The sequence below is a fragment of the Rhinopithecus bieti genome, unplaced genomic scaffold (assembly GCF_001698545.2).
Source record: "Rhinopithecus bieti isolate Rb0 unplaced genomic scaffold, ASM169854v2 scaffold_41061, whole genome shotgun sequence".
NCBI classification, from domain to species: Eukaryota; Metazoa; Chordata; class Mammalia; order Primates; family Cercopithecidae; genus Rhinopithecus; species Rhinopithecus bieti.
The window spans coordinates 214,077-229,145 of NW_016816717.1; the positions used below are offsets into that span (position 1 = coordinate 214,077).

General features: G+C 36.4%; 1 protein-coding gene across 5 annotated transcripts in view; it reads right to left on the reverse strand.

Annotated features, from left to right (window-relative positions):
* Positions 1-15,069, reverse strand: part of LOC108517316 (protein FAM227B) — a 208,261-nt gene that overhangs the window by 167,959 nt on the left and 25,233 nt on the right. For 4 of the 5 annotated variants that reach the window (XM_017855178.1, XM_017855175.1, XM_017855176.1 and 1 more), the window contains 2 exons: positions 2,217-2,448; positions 550-617 (listed from right to left, as the gene is read on the reverse strand). The exons of the other annotated variant lie outside the window; for it this stretch is intronic. In XM_017855178.1, the coding sequence (XP_017710667.1) occupies positions 550-617; positions 2,217-2,448 (300 nt within the window). The remainder of the gene's footprint in view (positions 1-549; positions 618-2,216; positions 2,449-15,069) is intronic. 5 annotated transcript variants of the gene reach the window in all.

Consider the following 15,069-nt stretch of genomic DNA (forward strand, 5'->3'; position numbering starts at 1 on the left):
CCCTGAACTGAAAATAAAAGTTAAAATTTTAAAAATAAAGCATTATATGAGATGGCTAGACCAATGGTGACACACAGTTTTTCTAGCTCTAACATTATATAATTTTAGAACATATTTTAAAAGACTAAGTATCTGAAAGTAATTCAAAAGACTTGCCATTTTATCAAAATCTCGAAGATTTTAAAATTGGCAAAGTAATCTAAAGGTCATCAAAAAGAATTAATTTTCTAAAAGAAGACGGCTGATAGGGGACCTGCACTACTAAGTATGTTATAAATTATTAAATAACCAAAAAATGGAACAGTATACCTTGAAATAAGTCTTCAAATAACTTGTAGTTATGTGGAGATGCCAATACTCAATAATACTGAGTATGAAAAGAAGGTAAGCACAGCTATCTTTAAAATATAGAGATAGATGATAGATTGGTAACAGTAGACTAAAAGGACATTTACAAAAATGTTATCAGTGCTCATCTGTGGAAATGTAGTGTTTATATTTTCTGTGAAAATCCAATTTTCAAAGATGATAAAAACATAGATACTATACCATTATCTTTTTTTTCTTATGGTACTTCTTTAGAAATTCCCCATATCTTTTCAATTTTCTATAAGAACCTTTAAGAAAATAAGAATTCACAGTATATTATATATATGTACCTCCTCTAAAATAAAATTTTAAATTCTTTAAATAAATTATATACAAAATTATTCAATGAAATCAACTAGCAATTTTGATAAGCATATGTTAATACACACTATTAGTTGAATTAATAATTGGAACTATTATATAAAGTATATCTTGTTTCCTTTTTCTGAAATATCATGTTCCAACTAACATGTCTGTGGCACTTACTCCTATGTCTAAAGTTTTACGTCAATCCCTCTCTCCTAAAAGTCCACATTTTCAAATAGCTCAGCCACTTACACTTGGTTGTTTCATGGTCACCTTAATTTCAATAAAGTGTAGTACTGTAGAGCATGGCCCAGTGAGACAATATGGGGGGCTCTGAAGTCAGATAACCTAGATAGACTTGAATCCAAGTTCTGATATCTACATATTGAGGACAATATGTATATAAAACATTACCTTTTTTAAAAAACAGGAGGAAGATATAAAAGGATATGTTCATACTTTACTTGTGGATATTTTATTTCATTATGAGATGAATTTATATGCACACACGGGTGTCTGTGTGTATGTGTGTATACAAGATATATACATGTGTGTGTATTTATATATACATACACAGAAGCTATATATAACTTTTATACGTTAAAAAATATAAAATTTTAAAATGTACAATTTAAATATGAAAATTTAAAAGTTAATTTTGAAGTGTATTTAAACACATCTTCAGAATTACATAAATCTAAGTCCAAAAAAGAATATTAAATACCAAAATAACATAATGAATCTAATTTGATATCTAAAAATACCTTATAAGTACAATTGATATCATTTTCAAGACATCTATATGACAAATTTGCCCATTAAATCAAGAATAAGACAAGAATAAGTATTTAAAACTATTCTGGAAATGTTCATACAATTAGATAAGAAAAATGTACAAATATCGAAAAGTAAAAATTATCATTACTTGCTGTATGCTTTGTCATTCATTCAGTTATTCCATAGTGAATACCAGCGACTCCTACAAACTAGCCTGCGAGCCCATATAGGCTAACTATCACTCCTTTTACTTTCAGTTTTAGATATTTCTGTTCTATCCTGACCCTTGCTGATATGTTTGTTTCCAGTAAGAATATTAGTTGATGCAATCTTGCTCTCCTGTTTTTGTAATACTCTGTACCTCTACTCCAATTTAACAAAAGCTTAACAGTTTAACAACTGTTTTAAGGCTTTTAGTAATACTTCCTTTGAAACCACACATTTATGTTCAACTAAAAAAATCTGTGTTGAACCATTTTGAAATGAAGAGGTTTTAAAATAAAATATTTTTAAAATTTATTTTATACCTTAGAATTTCATTATTTATGAGATTACACACAAACATACACACACAGACAGCTGACCAACCATTACTTTACTAATACAAAAAATAAGGACTGGCCAGGTGCACTGGCTTATGCTTGTAATTCCAACACTTTTGGAGGGTGACTTAGGAGGATCACTTTAGGCCAAGATTCGGAGACCAGCCTGGGAAACATAGTGAGACTCCATTTCTATAAAAGATAAAAATAAATAAGGCTCACTTGTCTCAGAAATCATGCTTTTCCACTTAAATATTTTAGAGGTGTGGTTTTGCAAAATAAGTGAATATTCCTTTAATTTTGATTCCATGATCAAAAGTGCTTCAAATATTCGAGGAACATTTTCCCATAGGTGTGTATAAATTGAAACAAATGAACTATCTTCTTTTATTTTTTTCAGAGTGCATGACCATTCATCATCATCTCTAAAATGGATTTCCCTTGGCCAATAATCCTGCAAAAAATGTGAAAGAGAGAATACAGCTTAAGTCATTTTTAATGAATTTAAATAATAGAGTTCAAAACCAATGAGCTATAATTGAGATTTTATTCCACAGAATTGTTTTAAATTACTTTTAAAATTTGAAACAATCACAAACATCATAAAAGTTACAAGTGCTTTACTAAAACTATTTTCCTGAATCATTTCAGAATAATTTGCATATATGATAGCCCATCATCCTTTAAAACTTCAATGTATAGTTCCGAAAACCAAAAACATTCTCCTACATAATAAATGCAACCATTAAAATCAGGAAATTGGCACTGATACATTATTTATATTTAATACAAAGACTCTATTCAAGTTTCAGTGGAACCAATTATGCCCTTTATAGCAAAAGAATCTAGTTCAGAATAAAAATGTTAGGTTTTGACTTCATGTCTCTTTGGTCCCTTTCAGTCTACACCTGTTCCATAGTATCTGTGGGGATGCGAAGGGGGAAGATTAGAAGAGATAATTTTAATTTATTTTCATTTTTTTCTATTTTTATTAAAGCATAAAATTTTAAATATTTATAGTGCACAATGTGAAGCTTCGATAGATGTATACACTGTGCAATGATTGCCAAAAAGGTAATTAACATATCCATCACCTCGCACAGTTAACGTGTGCGTTGAGAACATTTAAGATCCACTCTTTTAGCAATTTTCAAGTACACAATACACTATTACTAATTATGATCATGATGCTGACCAATTGATTCCCAGAATTTATCTATTCTGTCTGAAACTTTGCACCCTTTAATCCATTTCTCCTTTTCTTTCACAAGCCCCAGTAAGACTCCATTCTACTTTCTGCTCCTATGAGTTCCATTTTTATACATTCCACTTATAAGTGAGATCATGCCACAGTTTCCTTTTGGTGCCTGGCTTATTTTTTACAAAGCATCCTGTCCTCCAAGCTCATCCACATTGTCAAAAATAGAGACAGACTCCCTCCCTCCCTCCCTCCCTTCCTTCCTGACGGAGTCTTGTTCTGTTGCCCAAGTTGCAGTGCAGCGGCATGATCTCGGCTCACCACAACCTCCACCTCCCAGGTTCAAGCGATTCTCCTGTCTCAGCCTCCCAAGTAGCTGGGATTACAGGCATGCACCACCATGCCCAACTAATTTTTATATTTTTTTAAAAGAGATGCGGTTTCGCTATGTTGGCCAGGCTGGTCTCAAACTCCGGACCTCATGATCCACTCACCTCGGCCTCCAAAGTGCTGGGATTAGAGGCATAAGCCACTGTGCCCAGCCTCTTTCTTAAGGCTGAATAATATTCTAATATTCTACTGTGTGTATAATATGTGTGCATGTATACACACACACACAACCACAAAGAAAATGTGTTTTACGTATATATAGCCACACATACAACACATTTTCTTTTTCCATTCTTATGTTGAAAAGCACTTAGGTTGATTCCGTATCTGGGATATTGTGAATAATGCTGTAATGACCATCAGGGTGCAGACATCTCTTTGACATATTCATATCAACCCCTTTGAATGTTACCTTAGAAATGAGATTGCTAGATCACGTGGTAGCTCTATTATAATTTTTTGAGGAATATCCTTATGGTTTTTCATAACGGCTGTATTAATTTACATTCCCATCAGCAGTTTTCAAATGTTCCATTCTCTACATTTTTGTCAAATCTAGTTATTTTTGTTTTTTTCATAACAGCCATTCTAACAGGCGAGGTGATGTCTCACTGTGTTTTTAATTTGTATTTTCCAGATAACTAATGATGTTGATCATCTTTTCACATTGCTGTTGGCTGTTTTGATGTCTTCTTTTAAGAAATGTCTATTCCAGTCCTTTGCCCATTTTCAAATCAGGTTATTAGTTTTGTTGCTACAGAGTTGAGTCCCATTACATATTTTGGGCATTAAGCCCTTATTAGATCTATGGTTTTCAAATATTTTCACCCATTTTACAGGTTGTCTCTTTCACTCTTGATTGTTTCCCTTGCTGGGCAGAAATTTTTAGTTTGATATTATCCCATTTATTTATTTTTGCCTGTGCTTTTGGTTTCACATCCAAAATTCACTGTACAGACCAATGTTATGGAGTTTTTCCCCTATGTTATCTTCCAGTAGTTTTACAGTTTTGGTTTTACATTTAAATCTTTAATCCATGTTGCACTGATTTTTGTATATTATGTGAGATAAGGGTTCAATCTGATTCTTCTGCATGTGGATACTCAGTTGTCCCAACAAAATTTACTGAAGAGACTATCATGTCTCCATTGTGCATTCCTGACACTGCTGTAAAAAATCAATTGACTGTAAATGTGTGGACTTATTTCTGAGTTCTGCATTCAGTTTTATTATTATACATGTCTGTTTTTATGTCATTACCATGTTGCCTTGATTACTATAACTTTGTAGTATATTTTATAAGTGAGGGTCGAGTGAGGTGGCTCGTGTCTGTAATTTCAGCACTTTGGGAGGCTGAGGTGGGTAAATCACTTGAGTACAGGAATTCAAGACCAGCCTGGGCAACACAGAGAAACCCTGTCTCTAAAATATACAAAAAACTTGGCCAGGCATGGTGGCACATGCCTGTAGTCCCAGCTACTAGGGAGGATGAGGTGGGAGGATTGTTTGAATCCAGGAATTTGAGGCTGCAGTGAACCATGATCACACCACTACACCCCAGCCTGGGTGACAGAATTAAAAAAAAAAAGTCAGGTAGTGATATCCCCAGCTTTGTTCTTTTTTTTCTTTTCTTTTCTTTTTTTTTTTTTTTTTTTTTTGTTTTGTTTTGTGAGACGAAGTGTTGCTCTGTCGCCCAGGCTGGAGTACAGCAGAGCAATCTCAGTTCACCGCAAGCCCCATCTCCCAGGTTCATGCCATTCTTCTGCCTCAGCCTCCCAAGTACCAGCTTTGTTCCTTTTTATTCAAGATTGATTTGGCAATTACAAATCTTTGGGTTCCACACAAATTTTAGAATTTTTTTCTATGTTTGTGAAAAGGCCATTAAAATTTTGATAAAATTGCACTAAATATGTAGGTCACATTGGGTAGTAGACATTTTAACAACATTAATTCATCTAATCCATAAACACAAGATACTTTTCCATTTACTTGTCTTATCTTCAATTTCTTTTTTTTAATACTTTAAAGTTATAGGGTACACATGCATAATGTGCAGGTTTGTAACATAGGTGTACATGTGCTATGTTGGTTTGCTGCACCCATCAACTAGTCATTTACCTTAGTTATTTCTCATAATGCTATCCCTCCCCCAGGCTCCTACCCACTGATAGGCCCCAGTGTGTGATGTTCCCTGCCCTGTGTCCAAGTTTTCTCATTGTTTAATTCCCACCTATGAGTGAGAACATGTGGTGCCTGGTTTTCTGTCCTTGTGATAGTTTGCTGAGAATAATGGTTTCCAGCTTCACCCATGTCCCTGCAAAGGACATGAACTCATCCTTTTTTATGGCTGCACAGTATTTCATGGTATATACGTGCCACATTTTCTTAATCCAATCTATCATTGATGGACATTTGGGTTGCTTCCAAGTCTTTGCTATTGGGAATAGTGCTGCAATAAACACACGTGTGCATGTGTCTTTACAGTAGCATGATTTATAATCCTTTGGGTATATACCCAGTAATGGGATGGCTGGGTCAAATGGTATTTCTAGTTCTAGACCACTGAAGAATCACCACCCTGTCTTCGTCAGATGGGTAGATTGTAAAAATTTTCTTCCATCTGTAGGTTGCCTGTTCACTGTAATGATAGTTTCTTTTGCTGTGCAGAAGCTTTTTAGTTTTAAAGTAGATCCCATTTGTCTATTTTGGCTTTTGTTGCCATTGCTTTTGGTGTTTTAGCCATTAAGTCTTTGCCCATGCCTATGTCCTGAATGGTATTGCCTAGGTTTTCTTCTAGGGTTTTTATGATTTTAGGCCTTACATTTAAGTCTTTAATAAAAATTAAGTTAATTTTTGTATAAAGTGTAAGGAAGGGATCCCATTTCAGCTTTCTACACATAGCTAGCCAGTTTTCCCAGCACCACTTATTGAATAAGAAATCCTTTCCCCATTTCTTGTTTTTGTTGGGTTTGTCAAAGATCAGATGGTTGTAGGTGGGTGGTGTTATTTCTGAGGCCTCTGTTCGGTTTCATTGGTCTATATATCTGTTTTGGTACCAGTACCATGCTGTTTTGGTTACTGTAGCCTTGCAGTATAGTTTGAAGTCAGGGAGAGGGATGCCTCCAGCTTTGTTCTTTTTGCTTAGGATTGTCTTGGCTATGTGGGCTTTTTTTTGGTTCCACATGAACTTTAAGGTAGTTTTTTTCCAATTCTTTGAAGAAAATCAGTGGTAGCTTGATGGGGAAGGCAGTGAATCTATAAATTACCTTGGGCAGTATGGCCATTTCACAATATTGACTCTTCCTATCAATGAACATGGAATATGCTTCCATTTGTTTGCATCCTCTTTTATTGCATTGAGCAGTGGTTTGTGGTTCTCCTTGAAGAGTTCCTTCACATCCCTTGTAAGTTGGATTCCTAGGTATTTTATTCTCTTTGTAGCAATTGTGAATGAGAGTTCACCCATGATTTGATTCTCTGTTTGTCTGTTATTGGTGTGTAGGAATGCTTGTGACTTCTGCACATTGATTTTGTATCATGAGACTTTGCTGAAGTTGCTTATCAGCTTAAGGCGATTTGGTGCTGAGACAATGGGGTTGTCTAAATATACAATCATGTCATCTGCAAACAGAGACAATTTGACTTCCTCTCTTCCTATTTGAACACCCTTTATTTCTTTCTCTTGCCTGATTGCCCTGGCCAGAACTTTCAACACTATGTTGAATAGGAGTGGTGAGAGAGGGCATCCTTGTCTTCTGCCGGTTTTCAAAGGGAATGCTTCCAGTTTTTGCCCGTTCAGTATGATACTGGTTGTGGGTTTGTCATAAATAGCTCTTATTATTTTGAGATACGTCCCATCAATACCTAGTTTGTTGAGAGTTTTTAGCATGAAGGGCTGTTGAAATTTGTCGAAGGCCTTTTCTGCATCTGTTGAGATAATCATGTGGTTTTTGTCATTGGTTCTGCTTATGTGATGGATTACATTTATTAACCAGCCTTGCATCCCAGGGATGAAGCCAACTTGATTGTGGTGGATACGCTTTTTGATGTACTGCTGGATTCAGTCTGCCAGTATTTTATTGAGGATTTTTGCATTGATGTTCATCAGGGATATTGGCCTAAAATTCTCTTTTTGTGTGTGTGTGTCTGCCAGGCTTTGGTATCAGGATGATGCTGGTCTCATAAAATGAGTTAGGGAGGATTCCCTCTTTTTCTATTGATTGGAATAGTTTCAGAAGGAATGGTACCAGTTCCTTTTTGTACCTCTGGTGAATTCGGCTGTGAATCCCTCTGGTCCTGGACTTTTTTTGGTTGGTAGGCTATTAATTATTGCCTCAATTTCAGAGCCTGTTATTGGTCTGTTCAGACATTCAACTTCTTCCTGGTTTAGTCTTGGGAGGGTGTATGTGTCTGGGAATGTATCCATTTCTTCTAGATTTTCTAGTTTATTTGCATAGAGGTGTTTACAGCATTCTCTCATGGCAGTTTTCATTTCTGTGGGATTGGTGGTGTTATCCCCTTTATCATTTTTTATTGTGTCTATTTGATTCTTCTCTCTTTACTTCTTTATTAGTCTTGCTAGCAGTCTATCAATTTTGTTTATCTTTTCAAAAAACCAGCTCCTGGATTCATTGATTTTTTTGAAGGGTGTTTTGTGTCTCTGTCTCCTTCATTTCTGCTCTGATCTTAGTTATTTCTTGCCTCCTGCTAGCTTTTGAATTTGTTTGTTCTTGCTTCTCTAGTTCTTTTAATCGTGATGTTAGGCTGTTGATTTTATATCTTGCCTGCTCTCTCTTGTGGGCATTTAGTGCTATAAATTTCCCTCTACGCACTGCTTTAAATGTGTTCCAGAGATTCTGGTACATTGTGTCTTTCTCATTGGTTTCAAAGAACATCTTTTTTTCTGCCTTTATTTCGTCACTTACCCAGTAGTTATTCGGGAGTAGGTTGTTCAGTTTCCATGTAGTCGTGTGGTTTTGAGTGAGTTTCTTAATCCTGAGTTCTAATTTGATTGCACTGTGGTCTGAGAGACAGTTTGTTGTGATTTCTATTCTTTTACATTTGCTGCGGAGTGCTTTACTTCCAATTATGTGGTCAATTTTAGAATCAATGCGACGTGGTGCTGAGAAGAATGTGTATTTTGTTGATTTGAGGTGAAGAGTTCCGTAGATGTCTATTAGGTCTGCTTGGTGTAGAGATGAGTTCAAGTCCTGGATATCCTTTTTAACCTTCTCTCTTGTTGATGTGTCTAATATTGACAGTGAGGTGTTAAAGTCTCCTATTATTATTGTGTGGGAGTCTAAGTCTCCTTGTAGGTCTCTAAGGATTTGCTTTATGAATCTGGGTGCTCCTGTATTGGGTGCATATATATATTTAGGATAGTTAGCTCCTCTTGTTGAATTGATCCCTTTGCCATTATGTAATGGCCTTCTTTGTGTCTTTTGATCTTTGATGGTTTAAAATCTGTTTTATCAGAGACTAGAATTACAACCCCTGATTTTTTTTTGCTTTCCATTTGCTTGGTAGATCTTCCTCCATCCCTTTATTTTGAGGCTACATGTGTCTCTGCACATGAGATGGGTCTCCTGAATATAGCACACTGATGGGTCTTGACTCTTTACCCAATTTACCAGTCTGTGTCTTTTAATTGGGGCATTTAGCGCATTTACATTTAAGGTTAACATTGTTATGTGTGAATTTGATACTGTCATTATGATGTTAGCTGGTTATTTTGCTCATTAATTGATGCAGTTTCTTCATAGCATCGATGGTCTTTACAATTTGGCATGCTTTTGCAGTGGCTGGTACTGTTTGTTCCTTTCCATGTTTAGTGCTTCCTTCAGGAGCTCTTGTAAGGCAGGCCTGGGAGTGACAAAATATCTCAGCATTTACTTGTCTGTAAAGGATTTTATTTCTCCTTCACTTATGAAGCTTAGTTTGGCTGGATATGAAATTCTGGGTTGAAAATTCTTTTCTTTAAGAATATTGAATATTGGCCCCCTCTCTCTTCTGGCTTGTAGGGTTTCTGATGAGAGATCCACTGTTAGTCTGATGGGTTTTTCTTTGTAGGTAACCCAACCTTTCTTACTGGCTGCTCTTAACAATTTTTCCTTCATTTCAACCTTGGTGAATCTGATGATTACGTTTCTTGGGGTTGCTCTTCTCGAGGAGTATCTTTGTGGTGTTCTCTTTATTTGCTGAATTTGAATGTTGGTCTGCTTTGCTAGGTTGGGGAAGTTCTCCTGGGTAATATGCTGAAGAATGTTTTCCAACTTGGTTCCATTCTCCCTGTCACCTTCAGGTACACCAATCAAACGCAGATTTGGTTTCTTCACATAGTCCCATATTTCTTGAAGGTTTTGTTCATTTCTTTTTACTCTTTTTTCTCTGATCTTGTCTTCTCTTTATTTCATTAATTTGATCTTCAATCACTGATATCCTTTCTTCCACTTGATCGAATTGGCTATTGAAGCTTGCGCATGTGTCATGAAGTTCTTGTGCCAATTTTTTTCGCTCCATCAGGTCATTTAAAGCCTTCTCTACACTGCTTATTATAGTTAGCTATTCATCTTTTTTCAAGGTTTTTAGCTTCCTTGAGATGGGTTAGAATATGTTTCTTTAGCTCAGAGAAGTTTGTTACTACCGATCTTCTAAAGCCTACTTCTGTCAACTCATCAAAGTCATTCTTCATCCAGCTTTGTTCCATTGCTGGTGAGGGGCTGTGATCCTTTGGAGAGAAAAGGCACTCTGGTTTTTAGAATTTTCAGGTTTTCTGCTCTGGTTTCTCCCCATTGTGGTTTTACTTAACTTTGGTCTTTGATGTTGGTGACCTACAGAAGAGGTTTTGGTATGGATGTCCTTTTTGTTGATGTTGATGCTATTCCTTTCTGTTTGTTAGTTTTTATTCTAACATTCAGGTCCCTCAGGTTTAGGTCTGTTGGAGTTTGCTGGTGGTCCACTCCAGACCCTGTTTGCCTGGGTATCACCAGGAGAGGCTGCAGAACAGCAAATATTAAAGAAGAGCAAATATTGTTGCCCGATCCTTACTCTGGAAGCTTCATCCCAGAGCTGCACCTGCCTGTATGAGGTGTCTGTTGGCCCCTACTGGGAAGTGTCTCCCAGTTAGGCTACATGGCGGTCAGGGATCCACTTGAGAAGGCAGTCTGTTCATTCTCAGAGATCAAATGCCATGCTGGGAGAACCACTGCTCTCTTCAGAGCTGTCAGATAGGGACGTTTAAGTCTGCAGACGTTGTCTGCTGCCTTTTATTCAGCTATGCCTTGTCCACAGAGGTGGAGTCTATAGAGGCAGTAGGCCTTGCTGAGCTGCAGTAGGCTCCACCCAGTTCGAGCTTCCCACCCACTTTGTTTACCTACTCAAGCCTCAGCAATGGTGGATGCCCCTCCCCCTGCCAGACTTCGGCCCTGCAGATCGATCTCAGACTGCTGCACCAGCAGTGAACAAAGTTCTGTGGGCGTGGGACCCACTGAGCCAGGCACGGGAGAGAGTCTCCTGGTCTGCCAGTTGCTAACACCATGGGAAAGGTGCGGTACTTGGGCAGGAGTGTACCAATTTTCCAGGTACAGTCTGTCACAGCTTCCCTTGACTAGGAAAGGGAAATTCCCCAACCCCTCGCACTTCCTGGGTGAGATGACACCCTGCTTTGGCTAACCCTCTGTGGGCTGCACCCTCTGTCCAACCAGTCCCAATGAGTGGAACCTGGTACCTCAGTTGGAAATGCAGAAATCACCTGTCTTCTGCATCAATCATGCTGGGAGTTGCAGACTGGAGGTGTTCCTATTTGGCCATTTTGGAGCTGCTATCATCTTCAACTTCTTTCATCAATATTTTATAGTTTTCAGTGTATAGATCATTTACCTCCTTATTTAAAAAAAATTTTTTGCTGTCAGAATCTGCATTTTGTTTTTTATTTTTGTTATTTTTTATTTCAATAGTTTTGGGGGAACAGGTGGTTTTTGTCACATGAATAGGTTCTTCAGTGGTATTTCTGAGATTTTGGTACACCTATCACCTGAGCAGTCTACACTGTACCCAATGTGTAGTCTTTTGTACCTCACCCCCTGAATCCTTCCCCCAAGTCCCCAAAGTCCGCTGTATTATTCTAATGTTTTTGTGTCCTCATAGCTTAGCTGCCACTTGTGAGAACATACAATGTTTGATTTTCCATTCTTACGTTACTTCACTTACAATATGGCTCCAACTCCATCCAGGTTGCTTCAAATGCCATTATTTGGTTCCTTTTTATGACTGAGTAGTATTCTATGGAATATGTACACCACATTTTCTTTATCAACTTGTTGATTGGGCATTTGGGCTGGTTCCATGTTTTTGCAAATGCAAATTGTGCAGCTATAAACATGCGAGCGCAAGTGTCTTTTTTATATAATGACTTCTTTTCCTCTGGGTACATATCTAATAGTGGGATTACTGGATCAAATGGTAGATCTACTTTTAGTTCTTTAAGGAATCTCCATATTGTTTTCCATAGTGATTGTACTAGTTTACATTCACACCAGCGGAGTAAAAGTGTTCCCTTTCCACCACATCCACAAAAATAAATAAATAAATATATATATATAATTTTTAGATTTTTTAATTATAGCAATTCTTGCAGGAGTAAGGTGGTATTGCATTGTGGTTTTGATTGCTATTTTCCTGATAATTTGTGATGTTGAGCATCTTTTCATAGGTTTCTTGGCCATTTGTATATCGTCTTTTGAGAATTGTCTACTCATATCCTTAGCACACTTTTTGATGGAATTATTTCTTTTTTTTTCTTGCTGATTTGAGTTCCTTGTAGATTCAGGATACTAGCCCTTTGTCCAATGCACAGCTTACAAGACTTTTCTCCCACTCTATGGGTTGTCTGTTTACTCTGCTGATTATTTATTTTGCTGGGGAGAAGCTTTTCAGTTTAATTAAGTTCCATCTATTTATCTTTGTCTTTGTTGCATTTGTTTTTGGGTTCTTGGTCATGAAGTCTTTGCCTCTGCCAATGTCTAGAAGGGTTTTTCCAATATTATCTTCAGATCTTTATGGTTTCAGGTCTTAGATTTAAGTCTTTGATCCATCTTGATTTGGTTATTGTATATCGTGAGTCATGAGGATCCAGTTTCATTCTTCTACATGTGGCTTGCCAATTATCCCAGCAACATTTGTTGAACAGGGTTTCCTTCCTCGCTTTATGTTTTGTTGGCTTTGTTGAAGATCAGTTGGCTGTCAATATTTGACTTTATTAAAAGGTTCTCTGTTCTGTCCATTGGTCTATGTGCCTATTTTTACACCAGTACCATGTTGTTTTGGTGACTACAGTCTTATACTATAGTTTGAAGTTGGGTATTATAATGCCTCCAGATTTGTTCTTTTTGCTTAGTCTTGCTTTGGGCATGAAGGCATTTTTTTGGTTACACATAAATTTTAGGATTGTTTTTTCTACTTCTGTGAAGAATGGTTGCTATTTTGACGGGAATTGCACTGAAATTTGTAGATTGCTTTTGGCAGTATGGTCATTTTCACGATATTGATTCTACCCATCCATGAGCATGAGATGTGTTTCCATTTGTTTGCGTCATCTATGATTTCTTTCAGTAGTGTTTTGTAGTTTATCTTGTAGAGGTCTTTCATCTCCTTGGTTAGACATACTCCTAAGTATTTTTAATTTTATTTTATATTCTATTAATTTAATTCAATTAATTATAAAAGAGATGGAGTTCCTGATTTGATTCTTAGCTTGGTTGTTATTTGCATATAGCAGTGCTACTATTTGTAAACATTCATATTGTATCCTGAGACTTTACAGAATTCATTTATCAGATCTAGGAGCTTTTCAAGTGAGTCTTTATCATCTTCTAGGTATATAATCATATCAACAGTGAACAGTGACAGCTTGACGTACTCTTTACCTATTTGATGCCCTTTATTTCTTTCTCTTACCTGATTGTTCTAGCTAGGACTTCAGTACTGTGTTGAATAGAAGTGGTGAAAGTGGGCATATTTGTCTTGTTCAAGTTCTCAGAAGGAATGTTTTAAACATTTCCCTGTTCAGTATAATGTTGCCTGTGGGTTTGACATAGCTTTTATTACCTTAATGTATGTCCCTTCTGTGTCGATTTCGCTGAGGGTTTTAATCATAGAGGGATGCTGAATTTTGTACTCAAGGAAGCACCAGAGAAAGGCAAAAACAAACATGAAGGAATTAAAAATAAATACAGAATATGGACCAAAAAAACTCCAGAGAAATATATATCATAAATAAAAATCACAAATTCTGGAATGAAAGACACACTTAGAGAAACACAAAACACACTGAAAAGTTTCAACAATAGAATCAAACAAGTAGAAGAAAGAACTTCAGAGCTCAAAGTCAAGAGGCTTTTGAATTGACCCAGTCCAACAAAGACAAAGGAAAAATAATTTTTTAAAAAATGAACAAAGCCTCCAAGGAGTTTGAGATTATGTTACATGACGAAACCAAAATAAACTGGTATTCCTTAGAAAGAAATCTAAAGGTTTCAAAAACTTATTTGAGGGAATAATCAAGAAAGACTTCCCTGCCTTGCTAGAAATCTAGACATGCAAACACAGGAAGCTCAATGGACATCCAGGAAAATCACTGCAATATAATCATCACCTAGGCACACAGTCATTAGGTTATCTAAAGTCAAAACGAAGTAAAGAATTTTAAGAGCTGTGAGGCAAAAGCATCAGGTAACCTATAGAGGAAAACCTATCAGATTAACAACAGATTTTTCAGTAGAAACATCATAAGCCAGAAGAGACTGGGGTCCTATCTTTAGCCTCCTTAAACAAAATTATTATCAGTCAAGAATTTTGTATCCAGCAAAACTAAGATTCATAAATGAAGACAAGATAAAGTCTTCTTTAGACAAACAAAAGATGAGAGAATTTGCCACTACCAAGCCAGCACTAAATGAACTGCTAAAAGGAGTTCTAAATCTTGAAACCAATCTTGAAAACAAAACAAAATACAACAAGCACAAGGCATAAATCTCACAGGGCCTATAAAACAATAACACAATGAAAAAAAAAAAAAACCATGGTATTCAAGTAATAACTGGCATGATGAATAGAATAGTACCTCACATCTCAATACATTGGATGTAAATGGCATAAATGCTCCAACTTAGAAGATACAGAATGGCAGAATGGATAAGAATTCATCAACCCGGTATCTGTTATCTTCAAGAGACTCACCTAACACATAAAGACTCACATAAACTTAAGGTAAAGGGGTGGAAAATGATATTCCATGCAAATTGACACCAAAAGTGCAGGAGTAGCTATTCTTATATCAGACAAAATAAACTTTAAAGCAACAACTTTAAGACAAAGAGGGACATTACATAATGATGAAAGGACTAGTCCAACAGGAATATATCACAATCCTAAATATATATGCACCTAACACTGGAGCTCCCAAATTTATAAAACAATTACTACTAGACC